Here is a 15,879-nt window from a genome sequence, read left to right as displayed (position 1 = left end):
TGTGTGTGTGTGTGTGTGTGTAGTGATGGCTATCATCACCCAGAAAGTGTAAAACAGATGGGACCATAAATTCAGGATCTATCCTAGGCAGTGACCCCGATTTTGGGTTTTACGGTCATCCTCAACGGGCTTGTACTAAACACGCCGCAAAGGCGGATATACATACCGGGTTAAACCCTTGGTGGTCAATATCTAGGAAAGATCCTAAATGCACAGTAAGGACAGATTGATGCATTGAAAACATACATGCAAACACAAATTCATACATACTCACAAACGCGTTGCAAATGTCGAATTCACTACACTTTTGGAATAACTTACAAATAAGGGGAATTGTAACTGATAAGCGCATCTGTGCCAACTATACTCTGGCATCTGTCCACCCGCCTGTGGTGTTTGCGTATGGTAACATTGCATCCCTAGGCTTTACATAGTTACGATATGTGTGAGTTTTAGGTAAATAAAAGGATACCTGGGTGTAAATTGCAACTGAAAAGTGTTTTAAATAATTTACTGTATGCGAATTACATCATTATATTCGAAATAGGATATTGTTATTATTGTTGAATGTAAGCTAAATGTAACTATCTAAAGCCCCGGGACGCAGTGTTACCATACGCGAAACACCACACGCAGTGGACAGATGAAAAAAAAAAAAAAAAACCGAGTGCTCTACCGAGCAATGAGAAAACTAGTTCCATAATCTCAAACTGAACAGAATGAAAAATAATCTTCAGAAATAACTTCAACATATATGATATATTATATATATATATATATATATATATATATATATAATATAATATATATATATATATATATATATATCTCTACAGTTCGTGAGAGAGAAGGGTAATTTACCATTTTAGCAGGTAGGTTCAATGGACCATAATAATACAAAATAAAGGTATTTGAATGAGAATACGATCAAACAAGATTTAATAATAATCCAAAATTATTTACAAAACATTGCAATTAGACAACGTCAATATAAAAGGAACATATGACATAAAGGACAGGAATGACCACAGTAGGACAAATGACAAATGACAACCACGTTTTCGAAAGTAATTACATTAGAAATTAAGAACACTTGAAACAAAAGCACAATTCGTTATTAAACCCTTACAACAATATCACTTACACTTAGGTTTTAGATGCATCACAATAAAGTGGACTGCTTCCCTGCCGGACACCAAAGTCCTTGGTTTAGTTGCTGAGTGGAGACTGATTCAAAATTACATTTAGGGGTCGAAGAAATTTAGGATGGGAGGAGCAAGTAAGAACAAGGAGTGTGAAACAAGACAAACAAGTTTCTGGGAAAGGACAAAGGAAAGTGGTATACAGGGGAAAACAGTCAGGCAAAATATATACAATAATTACAATAATGTGGAAGGTGGTATACCTCCCCCTAGAGGATCAAGCCAGCGGAGTGGCTTGATCAAAGTTAAACACCTTACATCTCCTGAGAAGGTTGAGAAAGGGCCCGTGACAAGGCATCAGCAAATACGTTGTCGCTGCCCTTGAGGTGCTTGAAGGTTGAAGTTTTGAAGATATAAAGCCCATCTTAGTAAGCGCTGATTATGGGCCTAGGTGCGCTCAAGAAAGGTGAGGGGGTTGTGGTCCGTATAGACATGGATGACGGGAGCTCCTTGTAGATAACATTCAAACTTTTGGAGAGCAAAAACAAAACTTAAAAGCCCCTTCTCTATGGTACTGTAGGACAGCTGATGAGGCTTGAAGCTACTGGAGGTGTATCCTATTGGGTGGAGTACCCTCATCAATTTCCTGCAGCAACACTCCTCCAGCACCCGTGTCCCAAGCGTCTATTGCAAAGAGAAGGGTTTAGAAAAATTAGGACTGTGTAAGACTGCTCACTACTCAAAAAATATTTAAATGTTCAAATAATGCTGCCTGACATCTCTCCTCCCATTCATACTTCTTTTTAGGGCTGGTAAGACTATGTAAAGGGGCAGCTACTGAAGCAAAATTACGGCAGAACTTCTGTAATATGAAACTCATACCTAGAATCTTTTAAGGGATTTCCTAGTCTTAGGTTCTGGATAGTCAAGAATAGCATTAACATTTGCAGTTTTAGGCCTGACATTACCTCCACCCACAATATGTCCCAAGTAAGTAACTAGCTTGACCAAAAACACATTTTTATAAATTTATTGTTAACTGGGCTTCTCTTAATCTATCAAAGAGCATATTCAAAAGTTTCATAAGCTCGTCCCAAGAATCTCCCATCACCAATATATCATATAGATATGCAAATACTCCCTCTAGACCCGAATGGTGTAGTTAATTATGCGTTGAAATGTGGATGGGGCATTTGTTAAACCAAAAGGCATTACTTCATACTGGAATAACCCAAAAGGAGTTATGAAAGCCGATATAAGCTTGGCTCTAGATGTTAACTTCACCTGAATACCCATTGAAGACATCTATCTTAGCTACATAGTTTGCTTGGCCCACAGAGTCTGTAAGGTCATCTAGACGGTTAAAGGGTAACTATCCTTAACAGTAGGAGAATTTACTCTTCTGTAGTCTGTACACAGAGTTGCATGCTGCCATCCTCCTTTAGTACCAATAGACAGGGAGACGCCCATGGTGACTTGCTGGGTTTAGTTAATCCAGCTCTCAGAAGATATTCCACTTCTTTCATCACTAGTTTCTTGGCCGGGCTGATGTGACAAGGGTGTTGTCGTATGGGAGCAGTTCCTGGTAGAAGTTAGATATCATGGGTGAGGACAGTACACTGACCTGGATTTTCCTCATTAAAGTTTTCAGGTTTCTCGTCCTTTGACCTTAACATTAACAATTTTCTCTCCATAACCAGTTTCAGTATTCCTGGAATGATACCTTTTAAGCAGATTGGCATGGATAATTTGAGTACTTTTTCCTTCTATCAGGGGTTTCAATCACATAGGTATGGTTATTGAAATTTTAACTACTTATATAGACCAAAGAATTTGGAGGAAAAAATGGGGATCAGGGATAGGAAAATATGCTAACAGAAGATCTCCTGGGTTGAACTTCCTATTTTAGTTTTTTGATCATAACTATTTTTCATTTTAATCTGAGCTTTGCTTAAGTTTTCACTGGTTATTTTACGGACTTTAGAAAGGGTTTCCTTAAAAGTTACTTAAATATTGTTGAACAGTTACAGTCTGATTAGAGTCTGGGGGCTTTAACCATTCGTCTTTAGTTAATAATCTCCCATATACCATTTCAAAAGGAGAAACACCAAGGGATTCCTGGGGGGACTCACGTATAGCAAACAACAAAAAACTTTACTCCTTCATCCCAATCAAGATTGCTCTCTAAACAAAACTTTTTTTAACACTTTTAAATGTTTGGTGTCATCGTTCAAGGACTCCGAGAGTCCGGATGATATGCAGATGATAAGCTATGTTTTATATTTAATTCCTTAAGGATTTCTGGAAAAGAGTTTACTTGTAAAGTTAGAACCACGACAGTTTGGATATCCTTGGGGATCCCGTAAGTAGTGAAGAAACTTAAAAGGTGTTTAGCAATATTTTTGGCAGATATATTCTTAAGTGGAATGGCCTCTGGAAAAAGAGTACTGGGACACATAAGAGTTAATAAATACTGGTTACCACCTTTCGTCTTGGGCAAGGGTCCAGCACAGTCTATTTCTAATTTCTCAAAGGGCTCATGTGGAACTAATAAAGGCTGTAAAGGGGCTTTAGGAATTACTTTGTTAGGTTTGCCAGCTATTTGGCATACATAACATGTCTTTATGAAACCTCCTAAGTCTTTCCCTCCTCAAATTAGGCCAATAGAACTTATCAAGTATTCTATTGCAAGTTTTGTATTGTCCCAAATGACCACCTGGTCCATCTTGTGCAATTTCCATTATATGAGTGGCGTACTGAAGAGGGGACAACAATTTGGTATGTCTCACTCCAGGTATCGTGATTTGAATAGTTAGAAGGACGGTAAAAACGCATTAGGATACCATTATTATGATAAAAAGAAGGGGATTTATTCAAAGATTTTATATCAACAGCCTTATCATGCAAACAAGATAAAGATTGATCTGACCTCTGAGCAACTATTAGTTATCTCTAGACATTACCTTAGCTAGAATCACTATCTACTTCAAAGTCATTTACCTTTTCTCCTGCTTGGGACCGAGTGTCTATATGTGTTGGGGCTTGTTCAAGATCTACCTTCTCATCATCCATCAAAGGTTTTGTCCAAAACCACCTTATCCTCCATGGGGGTATCAGTGACAATTAAATTTGTTACAATTAATTTCCCTGCTAAATCATTACCCAATAGCAATGAAACTCCTTTTACCGGCAATTCTGTATCATCACCCCTAATTAAACTTTCCCTTTTACAAGTGGACATCTCAAGGTAGACACTGGCAAGGGGAATGGATGAGATTCCACTAAGATCCCTTACAACCACCTTCTCACCAGTTAGATTATTCTCAACATTAGGTAAAGCCTTACCATGCAACAAAGTTAAAGCAGCTCCAGTGTCTCTTAATATAGTGACCCTAGACTTCTGTTTTCTCCCCTTCAGACTTCAAATCATCAACATATCTGGTACATTTGCTTACACATGCGAAACAGGTTTACTCTGGGAGGTTGAAAATTTTACGTTGGGTTTCATAAAAAAACATTATGGTAGTTATCAGATCCTTTACATTTAGGGTCTTTACAATTACGAATAGTATGTCCTTCTTTCTACAATAACTACATTTAGGATTATCAGAACCTTTGGGATTATCATCCGAAATCTGCTGGGATTTTCCTGAAACTGGTTTTACAAAAACCTCAGCTCTTATTTGGAATAGACTTATGTATTAAGGAATAAGTGTCAGCCAAGGAAGCAGCCTTTAGTAAAATCTTTCTCCTGCCTATCTCCAATATAGAGCATTACATTAACAGGAAGTTCCTTTTAAATTCTTCAAGAACCATTAAATTCGTCAGTTCTTCAAAAGAAGTTACTTCAGCACACTTAAGCCATTTCTTGAAAGCTCTAATGTCAGAAGCGAATTCTAGGAAAGTTTGGATATTTGATTTACATACGTTACGAAAAACTTTTCTATAACCTGTCTATAATCATTAGTATCATCCAGATGCCTACAACCTTAGCAGCTTACCTGACAATTTAGGTTTAAGGAGCCATACCCACTCTTCAGAAGGCCAATTAAGGTGATTAGCAGTTTCCTCAAATATACCCGAAAATAATCCTCTGGATCATACTCTGTGAATAAGGGAACTAACTTTATATTTTTAGTCAGGTCAAGGGAGATAACTCTTGTTCCGTTTGCCTAATCTGAAGATTGATTGGAGCCCTCTCGTTCCACCTTGACAGCTAAACTAGCTTCTAATTCTAATGTAGCTTTCTCCATTTCAAACTTCTTTTTCTTTTTCTTCCCTAGCTTGAAATTCTAACTTAGCTTTTTTCTTCTCTAGCTTTAAATTCTAACTTAGCTTTCTCCATTTCAAATTTTTCTCTTTCTTCCGCAAGAGAAAATTCACTTCTCTTTTCAGCGGCTTGCAAAGCTAATTCTTAAAGTTAACCGAGCCTTTTCACGCTCGAACTGAGCTTTTTCACGCTCGACTGCAAGACTTTTTAACTACCTTTTGTTCAATTGTAAGGGAAGGGGTTTCTGGAACAAGATACTGCCTAGCTTCGTCACCCAAGGTTCCAATACGCATATATTGATCTATTATCACTTTCCTCATGTCAAACTTAAGCACACTAGAACGTACCTCAAGGTCTAAATGCCTACCTACTTACCATTAATTCAGACTTCCTAGCATCGGTAAGGATATGCAATTCAGAGGAAGGATCCGCCACAAACTTTTTTGTTTCAAACTTCGCCATTGTGAAAATTAAAAAGAAACTTCAAGAATAATATAAACACCGGAATCAGTTTTAAAATTCTTAAATTGGAGCTAACTTAGTTAAGCATTGACCACGCATAAAACCATAACCCACTCATAAATAGTAACAGATTAGACAAATATTTATACACAAAACATTTTAGATACGGGAAAATGAGAATGAATAAGGACGCACTGGAAGTATTTTACTCCGATTCAAACCCAAAATGAAGTCAAAGGGAAGTACCGTCACTCAGCTAACAACCGTAACTTTCTACACTTTCTTTAGAACGGTAACTTCACACACATGTCGAGGCGTTAACAAGATTCATTACACTTTACAGAAAATGAATAACGCAAGAGACTAGTATCTAAGGACCCAGGAAAGACTAAGCATGTGAAAGTCACGAATGATTCGAGAGAAATGAATTTTTAACAATGGTACGACAGATTAACTTTTTAACCCGCGCACCGAGTCTCAGTTAGGAGAGGAGGGTGGGGGGGGGGGGGAACCATAACAAGGTTACCGGTAGTCGTTTATTAAAAACAGAAGTGGCCACCTTCTGTCACCGAAAAATTTACGCACAATGGAAATATATTCTTCAGCGGTCTAGCAAACACAGGTGGGTTCAATGGACCATAATAATACAAAATAAAGGTATTTGAATGAGAATACGATCAAACAAGATTTAAATATAATAATGCAAAAATTATTTACAAAACATTGCAATTAGACAACGTCAATATAAAAGGAACACAAATGCCATAAAGGACAGGAATGACACAATAGGACAAAATAAATGACAAATGACAACCACGTCTCGAAAAGTAATTACACAAGAAATTAAGAACACTTGAAACAAAAGCACAATTCGTTATTAAACCCTTACAACAATATCACTTATACTTAGGTTATAGATACATCACAATAAAGTGGACTGCTTCCCTGCCGGACACCAAAGTCCTTGGTTTAGTTGCTGAGTGGAGACTGATTCAAAATTACATTTAGGGGTCGAAGAAATTTAGGATGGGCGGAGCAAGTAAGACAAGGAGTGTGAAACAAGACAAAAAAGTTTCTGGGAAAGGGCAAAGGAAAGTGGTATACAGGGGAAAACACTCAGACAAAATATATACAATAATTACAATAATGTGGAAGGTGTAATAATATATATATATATATATATATATATATATATATATATATATATATATATATAGATATTCACTTGGCTATGTTTCTTATTCAACTTTACTCAAAATCTCCTGTGGGTAATGGAGGAGGACACTGCCCTGACACGCAGAACACAACTTAGCAAATTTTATGTTTCTTCAAATAACAGGTTGTAAAATATAGATGATTTAAAATACGAGACTGTTAGCAGCTGCATATATAATATTTCACGTCTCAATCTCAAAGAGGCTACTGTTCTTTAAAGTAAAAGAATACTAATAAATATATATATATATATATATTATATATATATATATATATATTATATATATATATGTGTGTGTGTGTGTGTGTGTGTGTGTGTGTGTGTGTGTAAATTAGTTTATAATTGCCTCAATTTTGCAAGTCAAACTGACATGAAAAATAAAAAATGGTGCAGCGATCGCTGAATATGATAAAAAAGTAACTTTTTAACACTTTCGGTCCTACAAGGCGGGTGTCCCGTGTGTAGTGAGCTGATATGAAACACATGTAGTACTTTCCGTTTAATCATTATCAGTATATAAAATTTGATTTGCGTGCTATTTCGTAAAATAGATTCGCCTGTGTTTTAAAGCAAAATAGTATTCCTCGCTTGAATTAATTTCAGTACATATATTCATTAATGTGAGTACTCTATAGCTTTTCCTATGCTACATATTATATATTAGTTTAGTCAGTGTACAGTGATTTTTACCCTGTGCAATATTCTGTGCCATAGTTAGCATTCTTTATAATGAATGTCAGTACGTGTGTTTAATGACACTTAAACTGGTACATATATGGTATTGATGTGTAATCGGTGTTCATTTTATTGCAAGATGTATGCATGGTCTAATATACCTAGACCGTGGTTGTATGTTATGAATCAGGTGAGGAATTTTCTATGGTTAAAAGGATTCTCATAACCAGGTGTAACGACACTAATTTCATCCACGTTAGATACAGTTGAACGTCATGAGCAATTGTGACATTGGTAGATGAAAATAACCCCGACCACCCTACTTATTTCCCGCGCTATATCCAGCCCCTCTTCTCATAGGTATGAGCATTCCAACTCTTCTGGCGCCCACGGAGCCCAGCTGACAGTATCACTAGTATTCATGTATGTGTACAAGACAAAGGTGAATGGTGTGTTGCTTATGGGTATTTGATGCCCTGCTAATGGGCCCCTCTGTATGAACTGGCTAATTTGAGGATTTTCGTTAATGGAGGTTTATTGACGATTCTGCAGATGAGTTTTGAATGTGGAAGTGGCTACTACTGCTCTTGGGACACCCGTGCGTGTGTAGACGCATGTACTGTTTTTGTAGGTACGTGTAGATATGAAATTTACTTCTCACATTCTCCAGTTTTATGGAAATATATCTGCGAAACAAGAAGCTCACATCTTCTCGGTTTTCCTTTATTTCGGGATGGGATTTCCACAGAAATCTAAGAGCATCGTTAAAAGGAATGAAACCAAAACTTTCTTATGGTAGGGTTTGAACCAGGTCGGGAGAATAGATATGTTCGTCACGCATTCGCTTCAATTATGAATAGAATTTAATGAGTTCACACGCACATATGTTTGTCCAAAAGAACAAAAAAAAAATTGCGTCTCCTTCTGGTATATGTAATGTTAAAATTCCCCTCAGCTTTCTCAAGCCATTGAAGTGTAAACCATGTCAAGAATATTGCAAGGGCAATAGTTAAAATTTAGTGACCATGTGGAGAACGAAACGAAGTGCAGGTTCTTTTCCATTTTGAGGTGTACTTTAAGACATTCTCAAGCAACTGCATAAAATGGAACAAAATATTACAAAGACGACTAGATTTTACAAACCTCATATCAAAATGAGTATACTGTAAGTATAACGATTTTAATTCGTACAAGGGCCTTCGCACTGAAGTAGCTCTTTAGGGGAGGAACAGCTGTTTAGGATTTTAACTAAAGTAATTATTAAACCAAAGACCGGCAAAGGACATTAGTTTCGACTCTAATTTCCCTGATATCTTGTCACATTCTTGTGCCAGTAGGGTCAAGATTAGGCGAGGGCTGGGATCGAGCCAAATGTATAAAAAGTTAATTTTGCAAATAATTTGAAGCTGACCATGTTAATGTACTCGTACTACTTTGTGGATCGAACGTCTATGATTCAGGTTTCATCGTAACAGATATCGATCGATTTTGACTAGAAATCACCAGCTCAAGTCGGGCTCAATCTAAAAATAATTTGTGCACATTCAAGCCTTGACCTAACCTATCCGGCCGTGCACGAATTATTCAGGCATGCTACGATTAAGATATGGGAATTTGATTCACTTCGCTATGAAATCTTATTAAACTTAATTTTTTAGTTTAAAAAAACACCATTAGTTTGGCAGATTTAAGGAGGGGGCCTACTTGTCACAATGACGTCCCTCACCCCCCTGTTGATGGATATGAATAAATAGAAACATGTTTCTTTTCTATAAATCATTATTAGTAGCGAGCATTTAATGGGTTATACTTAGTTGATGAGTATTTCAACAGAAACTGTGCAACAACAAAAACTACTACTGTTTTAAGTACATATACTATGTCTGCATATATGTAAATATTGATATATGTAGGCTACCGTACGTGTATACATTTTACATATATGATAATCATAAGTGGTCTTTTTTTAAGTTTGGTCTCCCCTTAAAAATGAAAGCTTTCTGGATCCAGCACTGCCATTAGGTGGACAGCAATTCCAGAAAATTAAGACTTTCTTGAGAGAAACTACAGCAAGAGATACGATCGGAATCCGTCGTCACTCGTGGCTCCAGCGAACACTGAAGCAGTCACGAAGAGGAAACATGTCGATGTCCGCTAGCTGACGTCCTCCGCGTCTGTTCGCTGGCTCTCGCCTCCAACAAACAACACACACACAGGATAGAGAGAGAGAGAGAGCGAAGAGAATTGGTTGTTTTTCTCGAAGGGAAAAGGAGCCAGGGAAGGTCGAATGATGATTCCGAGATAATAGTAGCACGTCCAGGAGAAGGGAAATAGGCGCTCATGGTTGCCGGAGAAGCAGGTAGTCCCCGCTGAGGAAGGTAAGGCGACTATAACTTATACTACTTATACTTCTGTAGTTATGCGGCAGCCTGAATAAATAAATAAACCAAACCGTAAATTTTTTTTTTTCATCTCTTCCATTATTTCGAGGTCGTTTCAAACATACGGATGTTCGTCCTCGACTCCTTATTTACTATTTATTTATTTTTTTCTCGCGATTATTCTGACGACGACGAAGGTCTCGAGTGAAGTCGTTCGTCGTCGTCGTCGGGCGGTTCTCGTCTCCTGAATTTTGGAATGGGAATTACTAGGAATCTGGATTCAGAGGTTCGTTCCAGTATAAGGTGATCTTGGGCCACCTTTTCTTCTTTTCTTTCCAAAGACCGAAAATAATTCCAGCCTAACGATTGGCTAGCAGACCCACATCTGGAAGCAGTATGGAATTCCAGGGTTGCAGACTTTTCCTAGGCAAACGTAACCTAGTAGGCTATTACCTATATATTTTATTCCATGATTATATCATCAGAGGCCAAAAATGATCATATTCCCGTTGGCTAGCCAGACCCACCTCTGGAAGCCGTATGGAATTCCAGGATTTGAGACATCCTTGGCAGACTTAGCCTACCTAGCTAAAATTGTATGTTACCTATTCCATGATCTTCAAATGCCTTGCTCCTATTGGCTAGCCAGACCCATCCCTGGAAGCAGTATGGAATTCCAGGGTTTCAGACTGTTCTATGATTAATTTCTTGGCAGACTGAGCCTATTACCTAGGTATAGGTATACTATTGTATTACCTACCTAAATCCCATGATTTTCCTCAGGCAGCCTTAACCTTAATATGTACGAACTGGATATTGGTACGGCAGCTGTACCCCAATTGCTGTAGTTATTGGTACGGCAGTGAATTGTGCATGTGCGAACCCTTGTTTACCGCCGCAGGAATATCAGTGACAGCAAGAAAAATGGGAACGGAACAGCATGAACCGCGGAATAATACATTAGTTTTCGAAGAAAAACTTATGTTTTCAGGCTTTAACAAGCTGAAAAAAGCCATAGACATCTATGAAGACTCAAACTTTCAAAAATTGTATACTAGGGTAAAAAACCGCATGGTACAGGGGTGAACCACGTACGATCAATGTGTACAACCCCAAGAAAAGTACAGGTAAATTTTTAGTTTCAGCCAAATTTGGAAAAATGCAATAAAAATATATTTGTTGCATCAGAAATAGTGTGGTTTCAATGAATTTAACGTTTATTTTGACTGCAAACCAACCGATTTAGAGATTTACTGTATACCCTAGTCATCCACCAATTATGGGGGACACCCTTTGGGAACCGGGGTTTTGGGTGGGGGTAAGGGGGGGGAGGGTGTTGGGGCATTGAATGATATTTGCAATAAATGAATAATTAATGTTCCAGCACCCCTCCCCCATACCCTAATTAGGCCTACGGGGGGAGGGGGTAGGGCCCCCCAGCGACCCCCCCTTAAAGCCACAGTAATTTTCAGGGCACCACAGACCTAACAAACCCACCTAACCTTACCTAGGGCCCTGTACCCCTACCTAGGCCTAGCGGGGGGGTCTCCGCCCCCCTGCGACCCCCCCTTAAGGCCACAGTGATTTTCGGGGCACTACCGAACCTAATACAACCACCTAACCTTACCTAGGCCTTGTACCCCTACCTAGGCCTAGCGGGGGGGCTCCGCCCCCCTGCGACCCCTCCTTAAGGCCACTACCTAACATCCATCAACCAAATCCAAAGTGATGGTACTGCTGTATACATCGTTATACTACCACCATTATAATATACTCTATAAATTAATGAAGCTTACCTTAAACTGTTGGTTGATAAAAATGTGCTGCTGCTTTGAGGGAAAACGTGAAGCCGTTCACAAGGTTCCCTGACATGCAACTTAAAGTAGGAAGTGGCCAGGTACCCGACAACCACATTGCACTGCAAAACAATCGGTAGGAAATCGAAGGTCTGTCAAAATTAATGCCAGAAGGGCCAGCCCACTACCTCTGCCATAGGTAGAGGAAGACAAAATGCCGTTTTTTGCTTCATTATTCGAGTATTCAGTCAAACAAGGATACCAGTGGACACTAGACAGTAACTTTATTACTCCGCTGAAATGCTAGTGAAACTTAGTTTTCGACTCAAGTCATTCGTAATTGGTTATGAAACCCATGACGTCATAACGATGTCACACCTCTCAGCCAATAATTGAGTAACTGGAACTGCTTTTGTTTTTGCGTAAGAAAGTAAGTTAGAGGGCTCATTAAAAGTAAACATTACCGTAGAGGAAACACCTCTCCCGACTTAGGAAAAATTCGAGGTAAAAACTTAATCTTTTTTTTTCTCTGTAAGTATGCATTAGCGACAATAATGTATTGAGAAGAAGTGTTTGTTATCACGTGCTTTACTCGGGAAAAATATCAATATAATAGATTTCCCATAATGGTTGAAACTGAAATAATACCAAAGTACATAATAACGCGTCCTGACACCGGAGTAGAGGTCTTAGCTCAGTTTCTCACCAACAACAAGTCGCGTCTGATGCCCATCTCCGATGTCAGGATGCGTTATAATGTACTTTTTTGGGGGTTGTACACATTGATCGTACATGGTCCACCCTGTACCATGCGGTTTTTACCCTATACGTAGGTCACGAACTATCGAATCGGTCCTGAAAAGAACTGCGAAGAGGAGATTCAAAGAGGATTATATAAATATATACACTACCATCGTACCTTTGATGATTTTCTCGGCCCTTTATTTTGCCCGACATCGGCAGTTGCAATGAAGGGCTGCCTTTATACACTTTACGGATCACCTGAAGATTAGCGACCCCTAATACCTCTCCTGAAGAAAATCGACCCCAATATTTTCCTCCTGAAGAAAAGCAACCCCAATATTTTCCACCTGAAGATAAACGACCCCTTGCTTGTTGGGTGTCTCCAATCTTCGGTGGGACCCACTTTAGCTCAAAATATTATAGAAAAAAGGAGAAAAAAATATATATTCATTAAAAACTACTTTATTAAACATTTGTTAAAAACACAAATTTAGACAAAGAATCAATAGTTAATTAAAAGTGTATTGTCTTGCAATTTCAGTACAAAAATAATCAAACCTACTGTAACCCCTGTGGCTACCACGCGCAGGGCAACATTACCTCTTGCCAGAACATACCGAGCTTGCCAAGAATCTTTAAATATGCGGATAAGGCGCAAAGGGCCGTTCCGCCACGGCCTTACTGTAACCCCTGTTAATTCCTCACCTTAAGAAAAGCGACCCCAATATTTTCCACCTGAAGAAAAGCGACCCCAGCGCGTGTTGGGGTCGCTTTTCTTCAGGTGATCCCACTTTACAATATTCTTTTAATTCACTTCGTTGGGTATTGCAGCTGTCGGAGAAGACGATAGAATTTACCAGCTAGTTAAATGGCAAAATTAAACAAAATTTCAGCACTATTCTATTAAAATTGGGATAGTTTTGTTTTTGTAGCACAAAAAAGCGGGACAAAATTCACAAAAGCAAAAAAAAAGGGGCAGGGGTCCATTTTGCTAACTAAAAAAGGGGGGACAGATGTTCAAAAAGCGGGACTGTCCCGCCTAAAAGCCGAACTCTGATCACATAATACAGTAAGATTAGCAAACTGGTAAACGGATACAGTTAACTGCTGTACCTACAGCAAGTCAAGAGCGCAACACAGCACCACTGACAGAATCTGCGGTACCCCCACCACACTATGTCGCATACGCAATTCACTGCCGTACCAATATCTACCGCGATCGGGATACGGCTGCCGTACCAATATCCTGTGCCTAATATGTGTGTTGTATTAGGCAAGGCTAAGTGTGGGCTACCCATTTTAAGGTCAGGCTAGGCTATAGTGTACCATATTAAGTTTGCTCCGTAGTGGGCTAAACCCATCAGTATACCTCACAGGGTGCAATGTAGGTATTACTTAGGATCTTTGCAGTGTGCCTACGACCCCTAACGGCAAACTCTTTCATTCCTTTTACTCCACCTCCATTCATATATTTTTTCCATCAAGCTATCCACCTTCTCCGAATATAATTATTTCATGGTGCGACTGAGAGGTTTTCCTCCATTTGCACCTTTCAGACCTACGTACTCTCAATTTCCTTGACAGTGCTGAATGCCCTCATAGGTCCCAGTGCTTGTATTTGGCCTAAACTGTATTCCATTCCATTAAGTTTTGTCCGTGATGAAAGATTGAGCTACTAGGCTATAGAGAATAATGAGTCAAGGTTAGGTAAAATCCCAAGGTAAAATTTGAAACTAGGCCTATACCCTACTGCACCCTTCTAGTTTGGCAACTCCCAGTTTATTTGGAAAATGGGCTCTGTGTATAGTACCCACTCCTTGAAGATGAATATAAATCATAAAACAATGGTAAATACCATAAACTTGAACAAAAACTTGGACAAGTGAATTTTCCAGTGGGCGAATGCCAGAACCATTCCAGTAGGCGAATGGCAGAACCAGGCTGCGGTTGTAGTTTCCAGTTTTATGGGTATCTGAAGCTTAGTCTAAATTTATCCCGTGTTGGGTGATGTCTAAGGTAAATGAAAAGGAGAAGGTTGCACGAATATATTTATTAATATAGTTTTTAATAAACCATATAGAAAACCTTCAACTTGAAAATCTATGAAATTGAAAAGTTATTCAAGAAGAGGTAAATGATGTCCCCTTTAAGCATTGTTTGTGAAAGATTTTGATACATGTTTTAAGGGTATGGACATGTATGGCGTTTCATATTTCTATGGTAAATTTTATCATTTTCCAGGTGTCAGCGAGGGAGGTCAGGTGTGGCGGGCAAAGGGGACCAATGGGGAAGTGCTTGTCTTGTCTCAAGGTCTCTCCACCCGCCCACCATCCTACTATACCACAATATCCCCCACTACAGCATGTTACACCGCGGACTGAGTATGAAAGAACCAGAGGTTTGTAGGAAAATCCCTATTTTAGTTTCATTACACATTGTTACTTGATTATGAGTATGCATTAATTTTTTGGACACAAATACAAACTTTGGTCTTTACATAGGATTTAGCTTGCAGATACAAGCTGGAATGCCCATGTATAACTTTCAGACAAGGTCATTAACTACTAAGTGGATTTTATACAGCTGCACTAACCACCATCCCCTTCTCAATATGGGAATCACTTATATTTATAAGAGTCATCTCTAATATAAATTTGTACAATGAAATTTGTTGTTTGGATACTTATGTATTGTTATAGATCCTGCCCAAGCTCCCCACTACTTGTAGGCTGGTAAGAAGAATTCTAGTGAACTAAAACATTTGAAACACGCCTGGTGGAGAATGGCTGTACTAGACAGTCATATGTGGTCAGCCATTCAATCTTCTTTTGTTTGAAGGTCACCTACTAGTGTGGAGATATAAGCTAGTATCTTTAACAGTAGATAAGTACAAGCAGTCCCTGGTTATCGCCAGGCCCAGTTAATGGCAATCTGGTTTTATGGCGCTTGTCTTCCGCCATAAAATCGGCAATTTATGGCGCCATAACAGCAAAGTTTCGGTTATGAGTGCCATAAGGTGCTGATCATAGAGTTATGATGCCATAACCCACTAAACATGGGTGCCATTAATCGAAATTCATCAATGAGTGTCTGTTAATGGCAGTTTTTGCTTAACAGCACCCCCACTGAGAATGGAACCCCTGCCGATAACCAGGGACTGCCTGTATCAAAGTACTAATTAATTTTTTGAACA

At 38.8% G+C, this 15,879-nt stretch overlaps 1 protein-coding gene across 2 annotated transcripts in view; it reads left to right on the top strand.

The window, feature by feature from the left end:
* The first annotated feature begins 9,949 nt into the window (after positions 1 to 9,949).
* The window catches only part of LOC135202233 (DCN1-like protein 3), an 11,765-nt gene continuing 5,835 nt past the window's right edge, over positions 9,950 to 15,879 (top strand). The window contains exons 1-2 of one of the 2 annotated variants that reach the window (XM_064231506.1): positions 9,950 to 10,143; positions 14,928 to 15,084. In XM_064231506.1, the coding sequence (XP_064087576.1) occupies positions 14,970 to 15,084 (115 nt within the window). In that variant the 5' untranslated portion in view covers positions 9,950 to 10,143; positions 14,928 to 14,969. Of the gene's footprint in view, positions 10,144 to 10,315; positions 10,433 to 14,927; positions 15,085 to 15,879 lie in introns of those variants that run through there. The other variant, XM_064231505.1, reaches the window with a different exon arrangement.

The sequence above is a fragment of the Macrobrachium nipponense genome, chromosome 30, assembly GCF_015104395.2.
Source record: "Macrobrachium nipponense isolate FS-2020 chromosome 30, ASM1510439v2, whole genome shotgun sequence".
In the NCBI taxonomy this organism is placed as follows: Eukaryota; Metazoa; Arthropoda; class Malacostraca; order Decapoda; family Palaemonidae; genus Macrobrachium; species Macrobrachium nipponense.
This window is presented reverse-complemented; position numbering and strand designations above follow the sequence as displayed.